The sequence below is a fragment of the Coregonus lavaretus genome (genome assembly GCF_964263955.1).
Source record: "Coregonus lavaretus genome assembly, chromosome: 27".
Lineage (NCBI taxonomy): Eukaryota > Metazoa > Chordata > Actinopteri > Salmoniformes > Salmonidae > Coregonus > Coregonus lavaretus.
The window spans coordinates 33,624,298-33,650,689 of record NC_140014.1 but is presented as its reverse complement, the minus strand read 5'-3'; the positions used below and the strand labels follow the sequence as shown (position 1 = coordinate 33,650,689).

General features: G+C 41.2%; 2 protein-coding genes across 13 annotated transcripts; one reads left to right on the top strand and one right to left on the bottom strand.

The window, feature by feature from the left end:
- Nucleotides 1–5,902: 5,902 nt before the first annotated feature.
- Nucleotides 5,903–8,838, bottom strand: foxa1 (forkhead box A1). Its single transcript, XM_084144646.1, has 2 exons — nt 8,646–8,838; nt 5,903–7,814 (listed from the first exon to the last, which is right to left on the bottom strand). The coding sequence occupies exons 1-2, from the start codon at nt 8,715–8,717 to the stop codon at nt 6,579–6,581; spliced, it is 1,308 nt and encodes a 435-aa protein (XP_084000772.1). The 5' UTR covers nt 8,718–8,838; the 3' UTR covers nt 5,903–6,578.
- A 1,582-nt stretch (nt 8,839–10,420) lies between these two features.
- Nucleotides 10,421–26,392, top strand: LOC311102833 (uncharacterized protein). Of its 12 annotated transcripts, none has more exons than XM_084144270.1 (11): nt 10,434–10,575; nt 12,137–12,190; nt 13,527–14,143; nt 16,283–16,888; nt 17,388–17,641; nt 19,493–19,666; nt 19,982–21,001; nt 24,539–24,633; nt 25,332–25,428; nt 25,711–25,825; nt 26,147–26,392. In XM_084144270.1, exons 4-5 carry the CDS (start codon nt 16,487–16,489, stop codon nt 17,568–17,570), a joined length of 585 nt encoding a protein of 194 aa, XP_084000396.1. In that variant the 5' UTR covers nt 10,434–10,575; nt 12,137–12,190; nt 13,527–14,143; nt 16,283–16,486; the 3' UTR covers nt 17,571–17,641; nt 19,493–19,666; nt 19,982–21,001; nt 24,539–24,633; nt 25,332–25,428; nt 25,711–25,825; nt 26,147–26,392. The 12 variants fall into 12 exon arrangements, 11 of the variants coding, with proteins under 11 accessions (XP_084000395.1, XP_084000396.1, XP_084000394.1 ...); XM_084144268.1 differs by having other exon boundaries at nt 24,539–24,660; XM_084144267.1 differs by lacking the exon at nt 19,982–21,001.

Here is a 26,392-nt window from a genome sequence, read left to right as displayed (position 1 = left end):
CTGTTTAACGCTGTGTAAACACAACCAAGCCTTAACTGGGCAAACAGTTGTTAGAAGTGCTGCACTCCAAAGCCTCATTCCAGTCTAGGCTCAAACTGAATAGTAAATGTTGACCCACTTGGCTTGTTGGTTTGTTGCTGCCCACTTCTCTCTTTCCCTCTTTCTTTTTTAAATTGTACATTTTACTTTACTGACCATCTTGTTTAGATTTTTTTGTCATCAACCCATTTCGGTATTGATGTTTGTGTTGTTGCCTATCGACAGTGAGCTCCAAAATTATTGGGACAAATGTGTTGTTTTGGCGCTGTACTCCAGCACTTTGGATTGAAATGATACAATGACTACACACCTCTACATTAATTAATGTGGATGCTACCATGATTACGGATTGGCCTGAATGAATTGTGAATAATGATGAGTGCGAAAGTTAGACGCACAAATATCATAACCCCCCCCAAAAAAATAAAATATGCTTGGGGGTATGATATTTGTGCGTCTAACTTTCTCACTCATCATTCAGGACTATCCGTAATCATGATAGCATCCACATTAATGTCGAAGTGTTTATTATATTCTTATTTACAATAAAAGTGACTCCAAAATGACACAATACATTATTTACCATTCATTTCTTTTTTTCCTTTGTATTTTACCCCCTTTTTCTCCCCAATTTCGATCTTGTCTCATCGCTGCAACTCCCCAACGGGCTCGGGAGGCAAAGGTTGAGTCATGCGTCCTCTGAAACATGACCCGCCAAACCGCGCTTCTTAACACCCACCCGCTTAACCCGGAAGCCAGTCGCACTAGCCAGCCGCACCAATGTGTAAGAGGAAACACTGTCAACCGACGACCGAGGTCAGCCTGCAGGTGCCCGGCCCGTCACAAGGAGTCGCTAGAGCGCGATGAGCCAAGTAAAGCCATCCCCTGTAAGATCCAAATTACAAATTACTTTTTGATTTGTTTTCTCTTACTGACTAAATGTTTTTTTTTAGAAGTATTCAAAGTAGGTAAAAGTATAGAGAGGGGTATTATTTGGTAACTCCAATAGTCCATGTATATCCATTTCATGGAACTTGAACTTCTAGCTTTATAGAATTTAATTTTAAGCAAAGCTTTAAATGTCCTAATTTTAATACATTGGTATTTAGTCCCTTGGCACTATTATTTTGGCTATTGTCATAATATCCTAATTGGCCAGATTTTTGCAAAGACATTATTGACTTAGAAATAAATAGATGTTGTGGTCAAGAGAGCGGTGCAAAAAGAGAGCAGAGACACTTTCCATGGATGCTCATTTATCAACCCATCTTATTTTCCTGCACCAAAAACCTATATTTCTCTCTCTCTTTCGCTCTGCTCTCCCTCCACTGTGGTCCCTCTTTGCATACTGATAGTTTATCAACAGAGGGCAAAAGAGATCAGGTGACCTTTACTTCAGACTACACACCAAACAATTAGATCTGCATCGTTTAGGTTTCCCTTTTTCTCTTATTGATGAGTTGACCCTCATGAGCCTTACTTTCCTCCCGGTGTCCACCGATAAAACAGCTAGGGCAGTGGTGAGACTTGTGTACCATACATAATCGATTATGTACTCGATGGTTACAGGAGGGGGGGGGGGGGGGGGGGGGCTGTCTATTTGGATACGGCGCTGCTGTGTTCTAACCCTCCCCTCAGATAATGCTCGAGCGACACTATGACAAGCTTGTCGATTTCTCCTCTGGTAACCGTGGAGATCGCACAACTTGGGTGTCCCAACTCTTAATCCCACAAGATCCTCCCAATGTATGTTTCTCCGTCAGATAATCAGCCTTGTTCTAAATACGGAGGCCTCACTTTGTTGAGATCTGAAAACATTTGATATCCCTGATTATCCCCAAATCGGCTATGCCTCCATTTGTGCTTTAAGCATCATTATGATCACACACTCGCACAAATTAAATGCCTCGTGTAGCCTCTACCGCCTACATTTGTGTTATGGTTCAGTTCCCAGTCTATCTTGACTAGACCTATAGAAGCACAGTTTTTTATTATTTTGCAATGTTATTTTGGAGTGTGTGATGCTTGATCTCTTCTGGCTATTTTTCTCTCTTGGTCTCGGTGTAAAGGATTGCGCACGGGCGCATCAAAAAGAAAGGGGATCCCCATTCCCGATTACCCCATTTTGAGAACCAATCACATGATGACATGACTACAAAACAACTTTTTATAGCTTTAATTAAAAACGTGTTCTGACAGCCCAGTTGTGAATGGCCTTCAGAGAAAAGCGTGACTGATCCTGTTGCTATAACGACACCAAATATTTCCAGTCTTTCCTTTCACTTTAACTCACTCCATCCATCTACCCATTTATTAGTTGTGGACACTCTTTTCTACTAACACTGTATGGAACTTGAGGCTCATTGACAATAAAATGTTCATTAAGCACATTTTATCAAGCCTAGGCCTATGTCAAAAGCATGCCATTTGGGGGAAAATGTGTTAATTGCACAATGATTAAAAGTGGGCTACAATTCAATATCCTGTCTATCGTTGTTTACAGTGTTGCGAAATATGCCTAGTTGTTCTTTCGATATGGGTAGACTTTGCATGTTTTACATGTTTGACTATAGATGATTTGGAAGTTCCCTATTACATTTCCAAATGGTCTAACATTTAGTCTGTGTTTTCAGTTATATACCAAATACTGTTTATTTATAGGGCCACATTTTTATTTTTTTAACAGACTGGTATCCTAATATTTAATATGTTGATATCTGGTATAGGCCTACATTTTGAATAACTTCCATTTGTCTTCGTCCTCTGCAAAACCTGGTAGGCTAATGCATATTTGTTTGTTATAATTTTTTTCGTTACCCTGTAAAAACAGCAACCAACAAAACAACCCAATTGGGTTGTCCCTAATTGTGGCCTCCAATGGATGAATGAAGACACAAAACATAATGGTGGCAGGCAGGCAGGCCGAGGGACCACCAACCTAACATAGTCGGTGCATAGTAGGAGGACACAAAGCCCTAATAAACTTCTTCCGTATAATTTTTTTAATGGAAAACCAGATGCTTCTAAAGCTGATTTCGGATAGAGATCTCTCACTCTTCCCCCTCGGCCTTTTGAAAGGTTCTTTTCTTTCGTCTGTGAATCTGAAGGGGTATTGCTTTGCTCTTTTCGTTGGCCAAGCACAATTGTGTTATTGGAGATAATTAATTCAATCCCCATCAAAAGGTATTAGAAGCGCTTTGGCCCTGTAGTGGCTTTCTAAACTCAGAATGAAAAGACTGAGAACAAAGGTCTATGGGTAGGCTCGCTGATGGTCGCTTTTGAAGTAAAGGGGTCTGCGCATTGTTGTCGACATTTTTGTCCATAAGGCTGAAAAAAGATCCAGGGTCTTTGATGCGGTAACGAGAAATGCCACATAAATTGGAAAACAAGGCGCTGGTTTAAATCTTTATGCTGGACACTGCCTGCTGATAACATATGTCACACTTTACTTAAGGTTGGATGACTTCAATAAAGTAGTCCAATGTGCTGCATGGGAGAAATATACCCTACGCCCAAGGCAATTTAAAACTATTAATACATTATTATTATTATTATTATTATTATTATTATTAGGCCCCTAATAATGATGATGATGATGATGATGATGATGATGATGATGATGATGATAATAATAATAATAATAAATCAATAAACGTGTTGCCATATTGTAATGATCTATTTGCATGCTATAATTCGGATAATAAACATTATCTGAGTTTATAATTAGGTCTACCAAATTGACCCTCAAAAGTGATTACTTCACCTTGCTATCTTGTGGGAATAAAGCTGTTGCTATGCCAACAACATATGTCTTGGGTTAGCTTTATCAAATAGCCTACTAAAGCTAACGTTGAGACCCATACCCACTAATGTATAGGTCTCAACGTGATGTGCTTGCACAGTAAATTATACATGTTGTATCATATCGTTCAAAAAAGCACTTCATTGCCTCTTTCACAGGCAAATATATATATATATATATATATATATATATATAATCTCTATTTGCCCGTTGAGTTATGACCCAATAATCAATATCAAGCAAATTATATATAAGATTCAAATCTAATAAGCAAATATCAAGCAAAAGTTTGCTCTGTATATTTACTTTCACTTTTCCATACTGAATCACACACTGCAAAGCTCTTTTTCCAACAGCTGGGCAAACTAATGAACAAGATGTCTTATGGAAACGTGTAGTCATTTTTGCCACAAACTGGGGTTTATGTTATTGTAATCGGCTAAGAACACTTTGTAATAGAGGTTTAACAGATGAGGAGAAATAAATTAATTACTTGGTGCATTTTGGGTTATCTGCTGGGGTTGATTTTTGTATTTTGCCCCTATATACTGGCCAATACCATATGATTTTTGAATAAGATAGGCCTATTGCCTCAAATGATACACCTTCAAATGCAGTAGGCCTGAACAAGGTTGCAACTGTCCCATCAAATAATGCCGGTGGGGACCTTGATCCAAACGGCTTCCAATTAAATATGAATCTGATTATGAACACAAATAATTGAGATCATATCTGGAGCTAGGCGTGTTTCTCCGGTAAATTCATTGAATTTGTGGTCCATGCCTTCTTGGATATGCTCGTAATTGATTAATGAACACTGTCATTATGGAAAAATGACTAATAGCATATATCACAATCATTTTAATGACGAAATCAAGTATCATCTTGAGGTAAAAATTATAAAAATGCAATATTAACGTAAGCCTAAATTCTTCAGGGAAAATATCCATTCGTTGTAGAACTATAGGACTATCCATATTTAAAGCGACCAACAAGAAAACATTTATTAGTCACCATTTAGGATATTATCGTCCAAAATTGATTTGAATATAATACAGTTAAAATATGAAAAGTGCAAAAATATTACAAAAAATAATAAATTTCAAATTATAAAAATGTAGGGTTTTAGACTTAATATTGTTAATATGAATGTGAGTTCATCTGGAGTAAATCGAACGACTCGAGCATGTGCAACTCATGCTCAGATAAGCTTCTCGGTAGTTCCAAACACACTTGTTTTATATGTATTATCTAAATAAACACAGATTTTATATTTATATTTATTTTAAATAAGTAGGCCTAAACTTGAATATGTCTGAGTGGAAATATAATCTGGAAAAAAAAAGCAGAGCACAAGCCTAGCCCATATAACTCCTCGATATTTTCACGACGCTCAATTCAATTATCTATGTTATTTGCGCATCGGGGGGCAATTACATGATAATTAAACACATTTCACGGTTACTCAGCCAAAATGTGTGTCTACAAAATACCATGATCAAAGTCAAATCTGTTCAGGTTCACGAGCCGCATCATGTAGGGTTACGGTTCACAAAAAGATGCTTTGGCCTTTCCATGATATTGTTAAAAATCCATCTACAACACGGCCGAACCCTTTATGAGGTAAAGCTCTGTGGCTGTATTTCTGTTAGAGTTGGCTTTAGCCTTGCTCATTGATCAACAACCTGCGGTGCGTCAACCGACGCGCGACTATCAATAGGCTACAGTTAGCATTTATAAACTTTACAAGGATATTATGCACTTTAGATGTTTTGATCAATGGTTATAACCCTCATTTCATTTTACGCATTAGTTTACAAGATTGAACAACAAAGCTGGCTATATGCCACTGAAGATCAAGGCCCTATATTTAATACATTCCCTTTACAATTGTATTAATGTTTTTCAAGGCATAATTTAAACTCAAAAACGTAATAATAATGTAACCGAATTATTTCGATATGCATAAAAGTTTAAACAGTTGCGTAATTGAATGGTAGGCTACATTTTACGCGTCACACACAGAATAGCTTCTTCAAATTAACATACAAATTACAACAATCAGTGAATAAATCGTATTTGTTTTATTTGGAAATTAACAAGAAATAAGTTAAGCACATGCAGAGACTTCAAAACAAACAAAGAAAGACAAAACGCTGACATTAAGCTGCACATAAAATCACACATTTTCTGGTTTGAAAAAAATACCACAAAAGACTGGAATGTTGCTGTAGCCTATAAAGAAATACATATTTTATTTATAATGCATTTCCACTTGGAATTTAAGATTGTAATACAAGATTGCGTTGGAAATATGTTTGTCAGATATTTAGCAAATGAAACTAAAGCAATGCGTAAAATGACAACATCCATTTAAAAAAGTAGGCTGTATCTGTAGCGGGTGTTTTCCGCTTCACCTGCGTCACGCGTTCCATGAGACCTTATTGACTGACCTTCATTCATGCACATTGTAACACATGGACATATTAATTGTGGGGACTACAAGTTTGGGAAATACAACATTATTTTACAAGCTCAAATTGTTTTAAATACACTAGCAATGATTTACAGATGGATATATAATTATTCAATTTGAAACACTTTACAGGCCTATTGTATTTTACTCATACATATTCTTATACATTGAAGTAACAGTCCTTATGCACCAGGTGCATGCAAAAATAAGATAAATGTTTTCTGTTGTCCTTTTGTCGAGCACTATAAAAATGAGAAGATACTAAGAAGTGTTGAGGACCGGTCTGGAATACACACCTTGATAGTATGACGCCTCTATTGCGGATGGGTCCATAGCTCTGCCAGCCATGGACGCGCTGCCGAGGGGTAGACTGGAGGACATACCTGAGCCGTAGGATGAGTATTGCAAAGCTTGCTCGTAGGCTTTCAAGTCCAGTTTGTGCTGTTGCTCCGAGGATGACATTAAATTATTTATTGAAAAGGGGTGGTTGAATGAATAATGGGGATCGCCTTTTAGGTGCAGCTGGGACTCGTGCGCCATCGAATGCGGAGGTAAAGGGAGAGAGGACAGGGACGTGGCCGAGCTGGCCACGGGGTGGAGAGGTGGCCCGCTGCTCTTTAGTTCAGAGGCGCTGCTACTGCTCCTGTGCTCCATGCTGTGAGGGCTGGAGGACTGGTTGGAGGTGGAGAGGGAGTTTGATTCCACATGTCCAGTCTTGCTGTTGGTGTTCTCGCTCGAAGTTGACCCAGAACCGGACTGGTCTTTCCTTCCGTCTCCTTTACTTGAAGATAGCTTTCTATTTTCGCATTTAAAGCGCTTTTGTCTGCGCAGGTAACAACCGTTTTCGAACATATTTCCAGAATCTGGGTGCAGGGCCCAGTATGAGCCTTTGCCTGGCTTATCCGGTGACCTAGACACTTTGATGAAGCAATCATTAAAAGACAAGGAATGGCGAATAGAGTTCTGCCACCTCTGTTGGTTCTGTCTGTAGTATGGAAATAGGTCCATTATCCACTGGTAGATTTCGCTAAGCGTGAGCATCTTGCTTGGTGCTTGCTGAATGGCCATTGTTATCAGGGATATGTACGAATACGGAGGCTTTGCGTGCGGGTAGCTTCTCCTGAACGACTTGTTGTCCCTTGCTCGGTTCAGGTTGGGCTGATTATAGGACATTTGGCTCATTGTAGGGCTCATGCTGGCGTATGGATTCAGAGCGTTCATGGAAGCCTGCTGAGCCGACATTGCGCCCATGTTCGAGGGGCTAAGGGCAGTGCCCATTGACGATACCCCGCCGCACATTCCATTCATGGACGTGCTCGGGGGCATCCCTGCCATTGTCCCGGGGCTTACTCCGGCTCCCAGGCCGGGGTTGGCGTAGGACATGTTGAAAGAACCGGAGGTCATATTTCCACTGGTAGACATACTCATGTAACTGTTCATACTGTTCATGGAACTCAGTCCTGCATTCATGCCGCTGTTTGCCATGGGTGAATATACCTGGAATAACATGAGAGAAATGTGATCACAACAATGCTTTGGTCTTCCACACACTCAAAGTGCTTGAGTTTTTAAATATTTTTTTTATTCTGTTGAAATTGACTGTTTAATAATGTATAGGCAATAATAATTAATTATTCATATTAGGTTAACACAAAATATTTCAAAACGAAACAAATTTAATTGATTCGATTTGACAAGAAACATGAGATTCATTTTGAGAACCTCTAAACAGCAGCATGAAAACAGTCCATCATATTATGAATCTCAAACTCAATATTGTTTTACTGTATTAGGCCATATCATGATTATAACAAATAATAATTGCATTTACATTAACATATTATGTAGGCTTATTACGCACTAACAGAATGAGGTCAAGCAAAGTGTATTACGAGGTCTTATTATTGGCGTCAAACAAACGAACCATTTCTAAACATTCCATTCACTGACTGCAACTTTATTTTCGAATAGCATGCATTTAAAACATATGCCATTATTTCGTTGCATGATGTCTGGTAAATATTCAGTGCCAAATCCTAACTTTTTATCTGCGTGCATAACCAATTGATATAATGGGTTTTTACTTATTGTAAATTGCCCATATCTCAAGACAGCATTTGTCCCTCTGTGACTAACATGCACTCGTTCTTTATATACATCAGGTTGCATTTAGTGACATCTATACCCAAAACAGCCCAATATTCCATAAACAACAACACAGTAACTGTAATCGAACCATTTTTAAGGAAACTAACTCAACGGAAGACTTAGGAATCAGTTAACACTTTATTATTCTATAACCCAAATGGAAAACTTAAAGACACATACCTCTTGTGCGTCATTGTAATAGCTGCTCCAATCTGGTGTTTCGTGACCTTCCATTTTCACTGTACCCAACATTATGGTGGAAATCCACAAATCGTAAACATGCAGTTCCTTAGACTGAAGTTTTGGAGAAATGTATCCTAGGAAACTGTGCGCTGTAACTGGCGGGATGTTGCAGGAGGGCTAGAGTAAAGAAGTGAAGAGATGTTGACTGCAGTGTGACCTGTGAGTGTAGATCTTCCCCTATTACGGAGGCGGTACAACCCACCCACTTTTTTCTGTGTTCATTTGCCTGGCTCCTTTTCCCTCACTGTAGTCACACATCCCCTGCCCACAGTTTTTCTGCGTCTTTACAGAGAAAAATATCCCAGTCAAAAAAGTTTTTTTTCACCCTCATAAGGTGTGTTCGATCCGCTAGAAAGCAGGGTTTGAAAGACAGCGGAGCATGGAGTTCATTGTTGGACAATTACGCACTTGAAATGTTCCACAAATAGCCAAAAGGCATTTCATACGCCATGGAGAACGCCAGGCATAAACCAAATAGACTGGAAACTAGCATTACACACCTAGTATTTTAGACCTTTATTATGATAAATCATAAAGGGAATTTTAATTCAATAAAAATACAACAGAAACGTCACTGTTTATGACTATAATTTCAAAATGTCCATTACGCACACAATATTTGCTCTGGCTCACAGACAGTAGGCTATAGGGATCAAATTGTTAAATTATGCGAGAAATGAGAAGACGTGAGCACTGATGATATTGGATATTCCAATACAAATAATTCACTGATATGCATTCTTCTGTCAGGTTTTAAAAAAATGTTTTGCCATATGATGCGATGCTTATTTCTTTATGTTAATTTCATTTATGTGCAGACTATGCCCATATAGCCTAGTATTTAATTGTAGCGTATGTAGGCCTATGTTTCAATTGTAATGTGATGGTCGCTGGGCAATGGAGAGAAAAGGGAACTTGTCAACCTCCATATGCGTGAAAAGACCTTCATAGCCCTCTGCTCTGCTGTACGGTACAAGGGGTTACAGCCAGGTCCTTCGATTCTAAACCCGTTAATGACCGAATAACAGCGATAATTATCCCCTTACATGGGATTATCTCAGGGTGATCTCTAATGCCGTTAGGGAGATAAAATCGATTAGTTCAGGCCGGATTAAAACCTCCCACAATGCTTACTGCTGGATTTGAATTCTGTCACGGGAGATATAGCCAGGCCATCAAAGGCCTACAGGTGAACATGGTTGTTTTACAGATAGGGCCTAATTAGATTTATAGATTGCTTTATTCTATGACACTAGTTCTTATGACGATCCTGCTGTTTATTATCGCACAGCAAAAAAAACAGACTATAGTTGCCCCAAAGAAACGCCCATTGCCACCATCATCACCATATGAGAAGGAATTATATTCCACATTTGAATAGGCTAGTAATTAAAACAGGTTTTTATAACAATATAGGCTAATATTTCATGAAGGCCTACACATCCAGAATAAAAACTACAGAGCCAATAAAACAATATGGCAAATTGAAATTCTACTTCTGTCGATGAGGAGAGCATCCTGTGCCTTGCTTGGAGCATTATTGTAGTCATGTAGGCGAACTCATTTTCTATTTTGTTTAGTTTCCAAAGCTCGTCCCGGTTCTGCACCCACGTGGTGTCTGTTTTGTCCTGCCTAGTTGTCTGGTGGTTGCTAGGAGATCCTCTCAGTCACCAGGAAGAAATCTTCCTAAAAGTTTGTCAATGTTTAACTGGCTCTCTATTTTGCCAACGTGTTTTTGAGATGACAACACACTGGTGTGTGTTCAGATATAACGTCAATAAAAGAAAGGTAATGTCTAAAGTAATGTCAAAGTACCATCAATTTCAGCAAAGAGCTGTGACTGGTCACTTCAATATTTTAGAAAAAGGTAAGTGTTGGAATTTCTAATGTTTATGCTAGATAGCTAACTAACTAGCTAGCTAATATATTCTAGCAGCGTTAAAGGGTAGGTAGCATAAACGTAACCACATGTAACATATGGATTTGCATTAGAATATGCATAAACATTCCCAATGCAAAGTTACACCTCACTTTTCTATTTTTGAAATTATTACTAAAACTGATCAGAATTCTGAAGAATGCTGAACTGAAGTCCTGCTGGAAAAAACATTTGCAAGGTGTGACATAATATGGACCAGGCAAGCCAGCCTATTCCCTATAATGTAAACTCCAACAGAAATAACTTCAAATGTATAACTTTAAATCAAACCAAATCGTTTGCACTCATGACTACTGGTTTCAATTAAATTTTCAGCCAACTTACAAGCAAATAGCCTACTTTATGAATGTATTGTTACAAATCAGCTTGCAAGGTTGCTAGCCAACTAGCCTGCTAACGTTAGCCCTACTAGCCTGCTAATGTTACCCCTACCAGCCTGCTAACGTTACGTTAGCACTGCGTGAGTCAACACCTAGCTTACAGCTACATTAAAGTAAACCAACGTTTTGGTATACATAACGTCATCTAATCAGTTATCAAATAAAGGTACAGGTTTATGCAGCTATCTTTGCCAGCAAGCAAGCCAGCCAGCTAAAGTTAGTTATTTTAGCCTAGCTAGCCAACCACCATTGTTGACATAGCTAAGTAGTAAGCCAGAGAATAATTAATCTAGCACAGGCAGGAACCCACAGAACACAACAAAAAAAGCCAGCAGATATAAAGTAGAGGGAGCAGAAACTTACCGATTGAAGGCTGAGTTAGCTACCAAAGTCAAAGAAGAGCCAAGGAGAGGCCTTCAGAGGGAGAGGTAGCTAGCTAGCTAATCCAATAGTGATATAGTGAGGTAAATCCACATTGAATTTACCAGGTTTATCTCCATCACTGCTGACACTCGCGATGTACCGGTAGGTCGGTAGGAAATAGAGATTGCAGGCTTCACATTCACGCTTGGCACAGCACCTGGTTTCAGTCAGTCTCATTCCGAATCCTGCCTTCCACTGGTTATACTAAGTCATCTAAGTACAGTAGACATGCGCACGGTTCCTATACTCCAATCAGCTCGCTTCAACGGGACAGACCGTTCCCACTTCAGAGCTTGCTTCTAATTTTTGGGCCACAAATGAGTTGGAACCCTGTCCTTGTGGGTATTACTGCACTAGCTACAAATGATGGAAAACTACTACAACGCTCGCTCGACTACCACTACCAAACGCACAGGAGAAGAGGAGTTACAGTTTTTCGCATTCATTTATATGGTTTCTTCTTCGTGGATGTACATAGTAGTTCATCAGCACCAACACTTAGTTTGGAATGTAATTACATGCTAGCATGGCTAGTAGTTAACATTAGCCAGCTGGAACTAGCTAGGTAGCGCCGGTTCTCCATATGACGTTGAGAAATAGTGCATTGTGGGTAGTTCCGAAGATATCTTGAAATAAGTTAATAAATATGTAAAAACGCTAAAACATAACTTTGTTTGTAATTATAGGTAACCAGATCGGGACTACAACTAAGTTACTAACCACACTGTGTTGTTACTTTGGTGAGTAAAAACTCATGCTTCCTACCTTTTAAAGTGGTTCACTGGCAACATTGTAGCTAACTGGGCATTTGACATCTTTCAAACTTCATTACCAACAAAATATACACCATGAAGCTGTTGTTGTTTAGGTTGACAGTGCTCCTACTTTGTAACACAGTAACAACAATCTTAACATCAACAGCTTGATCATCAGTTATTGAGTAGTCCCATTTTGTATACATCTGGCCCTTCATTGGACACTGTGTTAACAAACCTCCAAATGAGCTTCAACGCCATACAACACTCCTTCCGTAGCCTCCAACTGCTCTTAAACACTAGTAAAACTAAATGCATGCTCTTCAACCGAACGCTGCTTGCACCCGCCCACCCGACTAGAATCACTACTCTCGGCGGGTCTGACCTGGAGTATGTGGACAACTACAAATACCTAGGTGTCTGGTTAGACTGTAAACTCTCCTTCCAGACTCACATTAAGCATCTCCAATCAAAAGTTAGATCTAGAATCGGCTTCCTATTTCGCAACAAAGCCTCCTTCACTCATGCTGCCAAACATGCCCTCGTAAAACTGACTATCCGACCGATCCTTGACTTCGGCGATGTCATTTACAAAATAGCCTCCAACACTCTACTCAGCAAATTGGATGTAGTCTATCACAGTGCCATCCGTTTTGTCACCAAAGCCCCATATACTACCCACCATTGTGACCTGTACGCTCATGTTGGCTGGCCCTCACTACATATTCGTCGCCAAACCCACTGGCTCCAGGTCATCTATAAATCACTGCTAGGCAAATCCCCGTCTTATCTTGCTCACTGGTCACCATAGCAACACCCACCCGTAGTCTGCGCTCCAGCAGGTATATCTCACTGGTCATCCCCAAAGCCAACACCTCCTTTGGCCGCCATTCCTCCCAGTTCTCTGCTGCCAATGACTGGAACGAACTGCAAAAATCTCTGAAACTGGAGACTCTGATCTCCCTCACTATCTTTAAGCGTCAGTTGTCAGAGCAGCTTACCGATCACTGCACCTGTACACAGCCTTTCTGAAATTAGCCCACCCAACTACCTCATCCCCATATTGTTATTTATTTTGCTCATTTGCACTCCAGTATCTCTATTTGCACATCATCTTTTGCACATCTATCATTCCAGTGTTAATATGACATTTTAACTATTTTGCACTATGGCCTATTTATTGCCTTACCTCCATAACTTACTACATTCGCACACACTGTATATATATTTTCTGTTGTATTTTTGACTTTATGTTTTGTTTACCCCATATGTAACTCTGTGTTGTTGTTTTTATCGCACTGCTTTGCTTTATCTTGGCCAGGTCGCAGTTGTAAATGAGAACTTGTTCTCAACTGGCTTACCTGGTTAAATAAAGGTGAAGAAAAAAAATGTATATATATATATATATATAGAAGAAGCATCATTCTTGACAGAGATTTACCAATCATTTTAGATTTAGATTGTTTTATTATTGCTGTTTTTTACTCCTTTTAATTGATGTTTCATTATCACCCATTGAAAAATAATTAATCCTCAGTTCTGTACTTTTTTGCATGTTTCACTTTCCAACACTTGGTCATGTTGATAGACACGGGGCAACATGCTGAGAAATAAGAAGTTCTGAGCCACAGAGGAGCTAAAGCTGAAGAAGGAGGTAGAGTCCCAGCATGACTTCCTACAAATGAATCAGCTGTTTTTCAACTCCCACGCAACCACCAGCACAATGGACCAGCCAGCAGACTCTCTCCACACACTGGAGTCATGAGGACTGATGGAAGAGGCAACAGAGGGACATCGGACGCACCTCAAAATAGGACCTCACCAATGTCTGCAGGGTCAGACAGCCCGTTGGAGTTCCATGCAGATCTGCTACAATCCCCACCTGCCTCCTTACCACAGAGCACACTCCTACCAGACATCCCTAAAAGGAAGTCAGAGGTGAGCAAGAGTCAAGGGATCACCCATATGAAAGGAGTCAGTGGAGAGAGAGATGTCAGCAATGCTATTGATTCAGTTCATTTGGTCCTGTGTCCTCCAGGGCACAAACCTGCCTCGAAGCCGGCCATAGTTCAGCTAGCAGGGACTACCAAAGTGGTGTCCATGTCCATGAGGCCACAGCCTCCTTCTAAGCCCAGGTCAGAGAGGCCAGCAACAGGGACCAGGATGTGGATATACACTGCTAAAAAAAATTAAGGGAACACTAAAATAACACATCCTAGATATGAATGAATGAAAATCTTATTAAATACTTTTTTCTTTACATAGTTGTATGTGCTGACAACAAAATCACACAAAAATTATCAATGGAAATCAAATGTATCAACCCATGGAGGTCTGGATTTGGAGTCACCCTCAAAATTAAAGTGGAAAACCACACTACAGGCTGATCCAACTTTCATGTAATGTCCTTAAAACAAGTCAAAATGAGGCTCAGTAGTGTATGTGGGTGGCCTCCACGTGCCTGTATGACCTCCCTACAACGCCTGGGCATGCTCCTGATGAGGTGGCGGATGGTCTCCTGAGGGATCTCCTCCCAGACCTGGACTAAAGCATCCGCCAACTCCTGGACAGTCTGTGGTGCAACGTGGCGTTGGTGGATGGAGCGAGACATGATGTCCCAGATGTGATCAATTGGATTCAGGTCTGGGGAACGGGCGGGCCAGTCCATAGCAATCAATGCCTTCCTCTTGCAGGAACTGCTGACACACTCCAGCCACATGAGGTCTAGCATTGTCTTGCATTAGGAGGAACCCAGGGCCAACCGCACCAGCATATGGTCTCACAAGGGGTCTGAGGATCTCATCTCGGTACCTAATGGCAGTCAGGCTACCTCTGGCGAGCACATGGAGGGCTGTGCGGCCCCCCAAAGAAATGCCACTCCACACCATGACTGACCCACCGCCAAACCGGTCATGCTGGAGGATGTTGCAGGCAGCAGAACGTTCTCCACGGCGTCTCCAGACTCTGTCACGTCTGTCACGTGCTCAGTGTGAACCTGCTTTCATCTGTGAAGAGCACAGGGCGCCAGTGGCGAATTTGCCAATCTTGGTGTTCTCTGGCAAATGCCAAACGTCCTGCACGGTGTTGGGCTGTAAGCACAACCCCCACCTGTGGACGTCGGGCCCTCATACCAATCAATCAATTTTATTTTATATAGCCCTTCTTACATCAGCTAATATCTCGAAGTGCTGTACAGAAACCCAGCCTAAAACCCCAAACAGCTAGTAATGCAGGTGTAGAAGCACGGTGGCTAGGAAAAACTCCCTAGAAAGGCGAAAACCTAGGAAGAAACCTAGAGAGGAACCAGGCTATGAGGGGTGGCCAGTCCTCTTCTGGCTGTGCCGGGTGGAGATTATAACAGAACCATGCCAAGATGTTCAAAAATGCCAACCCAGACAGGATGGGACATCAATGCGAGCTGTGGCAAGAAGGTTTGCTATGTCTGTCAGCGTAGTGTCCAGAGCATGGAGTCTGTTTCTGACCGTTTGAGCAGACACATGCACATTTGTGGCCTGCTGGAGGTCATTTTGCAGGGCTCTGGCATTGCTCCTCCTGCTCCTCCTTGCACAAAGGCGGAGGTAGCAGTCCTGCTGCTGGGTTGTTGCCCTCCTACGGCCTCCTCCACGTCTCCTGATGTACTGGCCTGTCTCCTGGTAGCGCCTCCATGCTCTGGACACTACGCTGACAGACATAGCAAACCTTCTTGCCACAGCTCGCATTGATGTCCCATCCTGGATGATCTGCACTACCTGAGCCACTTGTGTGGGTTGTAGACTCCATCTCATGCTACCACTAGAGTGAAAGCACCGCCAGCATTCAAAAGTGACCAAAACATCAGCCAGGAAGCATAGGAACTGAGAAGTGGTCTGTGGTCACCACCTGCAAAACCAGTCCTTTATTGGGGGTGTCTTGCTAATTGCCTATAATTTTCACCTGTTGTCTATTCCATTTGCACAACAGCATGTGAAATGTATTGTCAATCAGTGTTGCTTCCTAAGTGGACAGTTTGATTTCACAGAAGTGTGATTGACTTGGAGTTACATTGTGTTGTTTAAGTGTTCCCTTATTTTTTTTTAGCAGTGTACAAGAGCAAGAAGGAGTCAGAGCAGGTGTCTATCTTGGAGAAGAAAGTGCCTTAGAGGTGCATCCGGAGATCAAACTTCCTCAGCAGATGTCAGGCTCTGAGCTTGGACAGCACCGATGAGAGCAGGAACAGTGAGGACTCGGGCTCCGACCAATCCCACAGGAACGCTCCTGCGGAAGGTCAAAAAATAAAATAAAATGAGGAAACCTAAAGATACACCAAGGACTTCCACTGACGACAGGAGCTCAAAGAGCCAGAGTACCACCATGGCCCCCAGCAGCATCCGTAGTGTCAAGTTCACCACAGAGCTGCTTCATGAGGCCCGGGGCATCGTAGGGTCTGAGGCAGAGGGACAGGGACAGGAGTACACAGACTCCCAGCAGAGAGACCCTGAGGAGTCAGTGGCCACGGCTATGGGGCTTGTCAGAGGCAGAGATAGGATGGTGGATGAAATTATTGCCTCCCTACAGATAGGAGGCAGTGATATGTCGTCTGACTCAGACCAGATGATCAAGGAGCTGATGGGGAGAGTGCTTGGGGACCATAGAATGATTTCATTCTATTTCTATGTGGGGGACAGCTACAATGCAGAGAACGAGGTGACAATAGGATAACAACTGATAATATGCTGAATGGTCACAAAAACTCATGTTGACCTTCATACTTTTGGTAGAGATTTTAAATAAGCCCAGTGATAGTTACATAATAATAATTGTATTAGTTATTTAAACAGGTCTAAAATGCTCATAACAATGGCATTTCTTTTATTGAATGATAAAAAATGTTTCAATCCTTTTTTAAAGGAAGAGAAAACAGTGCAATCAAAATGTGAGGAATCAGAGCAGGAGAGAGAAGAGAATATTAGCCCTGTGCAAACAGGTCATGCAGAGACTACATTCAGTGTATTTAGATTTATCGCATTTGACTTGCCTTGGCTTGTAACATTGAAAAATTGTCTCCCAGAGCATTTGAGAGCATTTTAAGTGTAGAGGTTTCTGTTATTAAGGATGTATAAAGTTTAAACTAAATTCAACCTTGATATGGAACTATGAATTATGTTTGTATGATAGTTAACAGACGTCTGATCCTGATTTCCAGGGTACTCCTCCGGTTCCACAGAGGATGTTGTTGGTTAAGAGGGAGACACCAACCCCTCCAAGACCTGTTGAGTCCCCTAAAGTCACATCAGAGGTCTACAAGATGGCTGACTCACTATCTGAGAGAATCAGGGGAGTCTACAAGATGGCTGACTCACTGTCTGAGAGAATCAGGGGTATATAAGATGGCTGACTCACTGTCTGAGAGAGACTCACAACAATGACTGCTCTATGGCCTCTGCTCTCCCACAGAAGGTACTACTTGGATTTATTTGGTTGACATTGTTTTTAGTTCATTAGGTGTTTTACCCTGATCAACTACTTCAACTGTACTATCAGTTTAGTATTTTTTTCTGTCAGAGGTGACTTATACAGATGTAATGACAGCTCGAGGAGATGCCATAGCTCCTTCTCAGAGACCAACGAGGGTGTATTTACAAAACAAAACCATTCAAGGTCTTTCCCTTGTAGCAACATCGGCCCCTAAGCACAGTAAGAATATTGTATTCCCTGTCTGTCTGGTTGATCAGGAGAGTTGTGAGTTGTTGTTACAAATGGATTTGGAGTTGTGATCACTACTACTATTACAAGTGTGTGTAATAAACGGATACAACATGAAATGATGCAACACAGAACTAGCCTGATCCACCATCCTGACCTTGTGTTTCACTTCATCAATCCGTGCAGCGAGACACAATGTAAGCTTGCGAGACCCAGGATGGTCGAACGAGGCTAACACAGAACTGTAGTAAAAAAAGAAAGGGGTGTGGTTTCCAAAAAATGTGAAAACAGTTGCTTGTAACCCTGTCATAGGCTAGTCATAGGTAGCCGTGACTGCTGCTTGCTCTGGAGGAAGTCGTTTCCCACTATCATGGTAACCATCTCCAACCTTGACTTTAATGGCCTTGGACGGAGGTGAGCTCAGTTCCATGGAGTCTGTCTGTAAATGAAGTGACTAGGCTATCATCAAAACTCCTCCACCCCATTCTCAGAGACCCATTGACAAAGAGAATAATTATTATGCTCCCGGCCTAACACTCTTTTACGGAGCCTAGTGCACACCCACACACTTCCTTATCACTGACTCCTTACTCACCTAAAGATACCAGATTTACTGCCTCCTATTGCAAGCGCTGAGTTGGAATTGTACCACTCCCTCCTTTCCCCTCCTACCCCATTCATGAAAAAATGGAACCAAAACAAGTGCCATTTAATTAGGTGGGGGTTTCAGAGCTTTGGTTCACTGAAAGGTTTCTGCTGGATATGGATGGGAGGTTTTATAAGGGGGCCAGGCTGCCAGCCTGCCTGCCAATGGTAGATGGATTAGAATTAGAATTAGATCGGCAGCAAGACTAAAGACAGGCAGCACTCAGGTTGGCTCCACTCCACAGTTATAGAATTCTCATTTCATTGAAAACAAGGCGAATTACTCTGTAGTGACCTTACAGGTTTTTTGCTCCGCTCTCTGAGCTGAGGCATACCTACCTACCCCAGAGTTCCAGAGAGATTATTAATCTCAAGAGTGACAGGCCGTAGTGAACATGTTATCCTCCAATAAATTGTCCAGTGTCTGGCAGGTTAGAAGCCCTAGTCAAGTGGTGGATGGAGGCCTTTTCAAAGAGTGATGAGAAGTTATGGCAGGGATGATCTGAGCAAATAAACCTCCAGCTCATCTGCTTACGCCACAGAGAATGTTTCATCTGTTAGGACAAGTCACAAGACCACTGTATTGATTTGTAGAGGTTTCAAATATGTGGATTGTTGTTGAATCATTTACATTCTTCAATGTAACATACCAGTGGGGTTTTGGTTGCAAGCTACATTTACAGTTGAGCGGACTTCTCCCTTTAACTTACATGATAATATGGTATGTTTTTATATGACCTGTGTCATTACAGACTAGGTACAGAAGTCAGAAATTATGTTCAATTTAGATATACGGGCAAGTAAGCATTAGCTTGGTCCTAGATCTATTTATGCTATTGCCAACTCAATTGCTGTCATTGTCAAGCCAGTGACAAGGAGTTGTCCTGATGGCACAAACAGACTAGCTAAGTAAGCATATCACAACATTTTAGTCATTACTGTTGTATTGCTCTCCCACAGTGCAGAGGAGTACAACACCATTCACCACCTCTGTACAACCCCAGTCAGCCAGGCCCTGCCTCTGGAGCTGGCTTCCCGGATCTGTCACACCTCCAGCCAACTCACTGCGCCACCACCGTTTCACCAAAAGAGGACAGCACTACAACACATTTGTACCCAGCCTGACAGACACAGGTCAAAAAGTCCAAAACGTGGATTTTATAGCAAAATGTGGAATTTAAGTGCTATATATATATATATATATATATATATATATATATATATATATATATATATATATATATATATATATACAGTCGTGGTCAAAAGTTTTGAGAATTACACAAATATAAATTTTCAAAGTCTGCTGCCTCAGTTTTTATGGTGGCAATTTGTGTATACTCCAGAATGTTATGAAGAGTGATCAGATGAATTGCAATTAATTGCAAAGTCCCTCTTTGCCATGAAAATGAACTTAATCCCTACAAAAACTTTTCCTCTGCATTTCAGCCCTGCCACAAAAGGACCAGCTGACATCATGTCAGTGATTCTCTCGTTAACACGTGAGTGAGAGTGTTGACGAGGCTGGAGATCACTCTGTCATGCTGATTGAGTTAGAATAACAGACTGGAAGCTTTAAAAGGAGGGTGGTGCTTGAAATCATTGTTCTTCCTCTGTTAACCATTGTTACCTGCAAGGAAACACATGCCGTCATCATTGCTTTGCACAAAAAGGGCTTCACAGGCAAGGATATTGCTGCTAGTAAGATAGCACCTAAATCAACCATTTATCGGATCATCAAGAACTTCAAGGAGAGAGGTTCAATTGTTGTGAAAAAGGCTCCCAAGAAAGTCCAGCAAGCGCCAGGACCGTCTCCTAAAGTTGATTCAGCTGCGGGATCGGGGCACCACCAGTGCAGAGCTTGCTCAGGAATGGCAGCAGGCAGTTTTGAGTGCATCTGCACGCACAGTGAGGCGAATACTTTTGGAGGATGGCCTGGTGTCAAGAAGGGCGGCGAGGAAGCCACTTCTCTCCAGGAAAAACATCAGGGACAGACTGATATTCTGCAAAAGGTACAGGGATTGGACTGCTGAGGACTGGGGTAAAGTCATTTTCTCTGATGAATCCCCTTTCCGATTGTTTGGGGCATCCGTAAAAAAGCTTGTCCGGAGAAGACAAGGTGAGCGCTACCATCAGTCCTGTGTCATGCCAACAGTAAAGCATCCTGAGACCATTCATGTGTGGGGTTGCTTCTCAGCCAAGGGAGTGGGCTCACTCACAATTTTGCCTAAGAACACAGCCATGAATAAAGAATGGCACCAACACATCCTCCGAGAGCAACTTCTCCCAACCATCCAAGAACAGTTTGGTGACAAACAATGCCTTTTTCCAGCATGATGGAGCACCTTGCCATAAGGCAAAAGTAATAACTAAGTGGCTCGGGGAACAAAACATCGACATTTTGGGTCCATGGCCAGGAAACTCCCCAGACCTTAATCCCATTGAGAACTTGTGGTCGATCCTCAAGAGGTGGGTGGACAAACAAAAACCCACAAATTCTGACAAACTCCAAGCATTGATTATGCAAGAATGGGCTGCCATCAGTCAGGATGTGGCCCAGAAGTTAATTGACAGCATGCCAAGGCAGATTGCAGAGGTCTTGAAAAAGAAGGGTCAACACTGCAAATATTGACTCTTTGCGTAAACTTAATGTAATTGTCAATAAAAGCCTTTGACACTTATGGAATGCTTGTAATTATACTTCAGTATACCATAGTAACATCTGACAAAAATATCTAAAACAGTGAAGCAGCAAACTTTGTGAAGACAAATACAGAGAGATGAGAGAGGCCTGTAACTTTCATCATAGGTACACGTCAACTATGACAGACAAATTGAGGAAAAAAAATCCAGAAAATCACATTGTAGGATGTTTAATGAATTTATTTGCAAATTATGGTGGAAAATAAGTATTTGGTCACCTACAAACAAGCAAGATTTCTGGCTCTCACAGACCTGTAACTTCTTCTTTTAGAGGCTCCTCTGTCCTCCACTCGTTACCTGTATTAATGGCACCTGTTTGAACTTGTTATCAGTATAAAAGACACCTGTCCACAACCTCAAACAGTCACACTCCAAACTCCACTATGGCCAAGACCAGAGAGCTGTCAAAGGACACCAGAAACAAAATTGTAGACCTGCACCAGGCTGAGAAGCCTGAATCTGCAATAGGTAAGCACTGATCCGTGTAAAGGAAAGAATGAATGGGGCCATGTATCGTGAGATTTTGAGTGAAAACCTCCTTCCATCAGCAAGGGCATTGAAGATGAAACGTGGCTGGGTCTTTCAGCATGACAATGATCCCAAACACACCGCCTGGGCAACGAAGGAGTGGCTTCGTAAGAAGCATTTCAAGGTCCTGGAGTGGCCTAGCCAGTCTCCAGATCTCAACCCCATAGAAAATCTTTGGAGGGAGTTGAAAGTCCGTGTTGCCCAGAGACAGCCCCTGTATCGCAACAGGTCTGTGAGAGCCGGAATTCTTACTGGTTGGTAGGTGATCAAATACTTATGTCATGCAATAAAATGCAAATTAATTACTTAAAAATCATACAATGTGATTTTCTGGATTTTAGTTTTAGATTCCGTCTCTCACAGTTGAAGTGTACCTATGATAAAAATGACAGACCTCTACATGCTTTGTAAGTAGGAAAACCTGCAAAATCGGCAGTGTATCAAATACTTGTTCTCCCCACTGTATCTTGCATTACTCGTCTCATATGTATATACTGTATTCTATACTATCTATTGCATCTTAGCCTATGCTGCTCTGACAATGATATTGCTCATCCATATATTTATATATTCTTATTCCATTCCTTTACTTAGATTTGTGTGTATTAGATATTTGTTGTGGAACTGTTAGATATTACTTGCTAGATATTACTGAACTGTCGGAACTAGAAGCACAAGCATTTCGCTACACTCGCAATAACATCTGCTAACCATTTGTATGTGATAGATATATATATAGATAGATAGATAGATATTAGTACCAGTCCAAAGTTTGGACACACCTACTCATTCAAGGCCTTTTCTTTATTTTTTACTATTTTCTACATTGTAGAATAATAGTGAAGACATCAACATTATGAAATAACACAAATGGAATCATGTAGTAACCAAAAAAAGTGTTAAACAAATCAAAATATATTTTATATTTGAGATTCTTCAAATAGCCACTCTTTGCCTTGATGACAGCTTTGCACACTCATGGCATTCTCTCAACCAGCTTCACCTGGAATGCTTTTCCAACTGTCTTGAAGGAGTTCCCACATATGCTTAGCACTTGTTGGCTCCTTTTCCTTCACTCTGCCATCCGACTCATCCCAAACCATCTCAATTGGGTTAAGGTCGGGGGATTGTGGAGGCCAGGTCATCTGATGCAGCACTCCATCACTCTCCTTCTTGGTAAAATAGCCCTTACACAGCCTGGAGGTGTGTTGGGTCATTATCCTGTTGAAAAGAGATCATCCGTTCACCCACATCGCGTCTCACAAAGACACAGCAGTTGGAACCAAAAATCTCAAATTTGGACTCCAGACCAAAGGACAAATTTCCACCGGTCTAATGTCCATTGCTCGTGTTTCTTGGCCCAAGCAGGTCTCTTCTTATTATTGGTGTCCTTTAGTAGTGGTTTCTTTGCAGCAATTCGACCATGAAGGCCTGATTCACACAGTCCCCTCTGAACAGTTGATGTTGATATGTGTCTGTGACTTGGAACTGTGAAGCATTTATTTGGGCTGCAATTTCTGAGGCTGATAACTCAAATGAACTTATCCTCTGCAGCAGAGGTAACTCTGGGTCTTCCATTCCTGTGGAGGTCCTCATGTGAGACAGTTTCATCGTAGCACTTGATGGTTTTTGCGACTGCACTTGAAGCAACTTTCAAAGTTCTTGAAATGTTCCGTATTGACTGACCTTCATGTCTTAAAGTAATGATGGACTGTCGTTTCTCTTGCCATAATATGGACTTGGTCTTTTACCAAATAGGGCTATCTTCTGTATTCCCCCCCTACCTTGTCACAACACAACTGATTGGCTCAAACGCATTAAGGAGGAAATAAATTCCACAAATTAACTTTTAAGAAGGCACACCTGTTAATTGAAATGCATTCCAGGTGACTACCTCATAAAGCTGGTTGAGAGAATGCCAAGAGTGTGCAAAGCTGTCATCAAGGCAAATGGTGGCTATTTGAAGAATCTCAAATATGAAATATATTTAGATTTGTTTAACAAATCAAGTTTTTTTGGTTACTACATGATTCCATATGTGTTATTTCATAGTTGATGTATTCACTATTATTCTACAATGTAAAAAATAAAGAAAAACCCTTGAATGAGTAGGTGTGTCCAAACTTTTGACTGGTACTGTACTGTGTGTATATATATATATATATATATATATATATATATATATAATTTGGTCATCCTCTCCCACTACCTTCTGCACTTGACTTCAAATGTACAAACATTGCACGTCAGGATTATCATTACAACAACCTCATCACGTGTAAAAAAAAAAGAAAAAAAAAAAAAAATATATATATATGTATTTAATCTCTTTGCAGTATAGTCAATGAATTCGTGCCCTGTGTGGATGTGAGTCTGATGTAAAAGGCTGACTGGCCAAAGATCGCTGAGTATTATGTAGAGATTGCCCAGGATGATGCTTCACAGACAGGCAGGGAGGGGGATCAGCACAATGGTAATATAATTTTTTTCCCCAAAACAAGTTTATCTACAAATTGTTTCACATCTAACAAGATTAACCACTAGGTGGCACCAAACACATTTGCAACTCATTAGATTCAGCAGGTTGCGTGAAAGATGCTGCTATAATGTAAGGCACAATTATACATTCACTGAACACTGTAACTACTCAACAGTGTTGAATGTCCCAATATATTTTTTATCATCATGTTTGCTTGTTTTAATGGGGTAATTTCATTGGTTTAAATGAGTTCCCTCAACTTCCCTGTCCTAAAGTGTGTATCTTCTCCCTCCCAGACCTCTGTGTTCCAACGAGCTGAAGATATTCTGGCACCCAGTGCCTCCCAAGTTCAGCTGCTCTCCTGCCTTCGTCAATCACAAACTCTTTCCAGGTGGTGTAGTACTGAGCCAAGTACCAGGTAGTGTAGTACTGAGCCAAGTACCAGGTAGTGTAGTACTGAGCCAAGTACCAGGTAGTGTACTGTAGTACTGAGCCAAGTACCAGGTAGTGTACTGTAGTACTGAGCCAAGTACCAGGTAGTGTACTGTAGTACTGAGCCAAGTAATAAAAAAATAAATAATAATATGCCATTTAGCAGACGCTTTCATCCAAACGACTTACAGTCATGCGTGCATACATTTTTGTGTATGGGTGGTCCCGGGGATCGGACCCACTACCCTGGCGTTACAAGCGCCGTGCTCTACCAGCTGAGCTACAGAGGACCACAAAATTACCAGGTAGTGTAGTACTGAGTCAAGTACCAGGTAGTGTAGTAATGAGCCTCTGATGTTTACAGACAGACTTGTACTCTACTTCCCTGCCAGACACAGTCAGTCCACTGGAACAGTTACAGGCACACTTAACTGCAGAAATCTCCTCCATCTGTTCAGTGTTTTAGTTGAGACTTGATGGAGAACATTGGAGATGCTCTTTGATCATTACATTAGAAGATGCCTTACTACTCTTTGATAATTCTGGAATATAGCTTTGAGACCTTAAAATGTCAAATTGCAATTTAACCATACCTCACCAATGTGATCTCACCCAAATATATCCTACTGCTGTGTTTCTATGGTGTTTGTTACTTAGGCAACCCGTAATGACCAGGGAGGAGCTCTATGGTGATCTGCAGAACCTGTTGGAATCAGTCTGTGACCTGACAGAGATGGAGCCAACCACCTCATTGGTCAGTGTGGTGTTCAGTACCCCGCCTCCCCAAATGTAAATGTTATATAAATATATTTAATTAAATGTATGCTGACTTGAAAAGTAGTAGCTATATTAGCTTACAGTAAACCCCACAATCTGAGCTTTTTAGGCTATTATTATCTTTTCCATTGTGTGCTGAACTGAAGAGTGTTGTGTTATTTACATTTACGTCATTTATCCAGAGTGACTTACAAATTGGTGCATACTGTGAGCACTACAGAGATACAGCACAGTGTTCTATTTAATTCTGTGCCAGCAGTGCTCAACAATGACAGCCATGAGAACCTGAGTGCCTTCCTGGGGCCTGCTCTACACCGAGCGACGACAGTGGCAACAAGCCATGTCTGACTTTGAAGCGGGATCAAACTCGACAGGTAATACCACTGGGCCTCTCGCTGTGACAGAGTCTGGATCCTTTCTTCTGAAAAGAGCAACGGGGCTTTGAGTGAGAGGGAGGGAGAGAGACAGGGAGAGAAAGAGAGGGGAGAGAAAGAGGAAGGGAGGGGGTGTTGGAGCGAATAAGAGTTTCAAGATGTATAAGAATGTTTAATGTTTAGAACTAGAATCTTGCTTGAAGTGTAATGATTGGTAATGGGAATGTTGTAGAATACCTTGGAGATGGAGATTAAGAGACAAATTATATATTTCCTTAAATGTTTTTTCCTCACTTTATGATGATTTCTTGTTTCTCTCAGGTCTGTAGCACTGGCCCACGTGAACCTGGTTTTGATGTACAGTATATGCTGAAGATCAGGGTGGGAAATTAACCATAGTGGTTGGTGGATACCCACATTTGACCTTCAAATGTTTTCCCAGACCCATTTTTTCCCCCTATGCTGTACCCCACCCCGCTTTCACCACTGTAGCGTTGACATTGTTTATTCTAGAGCTGAAACACACACTCATATATATATATATATATATATATATATATATATATA

Coding starts and splice junctions, on each gene's coding strand:
- LOC311102833 (XM_084144270.1), top strand. CDS start 16,487: ATGAGGAAACCTAAAGATACACCAAGGACTTCCACTGACGACAGGAGC. Junction 16,889..17,387: donor GCTACAATGCAGAGAACGAG/GTGACAATAGGA, acceptor CCTGATTTCCAG/GGTACTCCTCCGGTTCCACA.
- foxa1 (XM_084144646.1), bottom strand. CDS start 8,717: ATGTTGGGTACAGTGAAAATGGAAGGTCACGAAACACCAGATTGGAGC. Junction 7,815..8,645: donor ATTACAATGACGCACAAGAG/GTATGTGTCTTT, acceptor ATGTTATTCCAG/GTATATTCACCCATGGCAAA.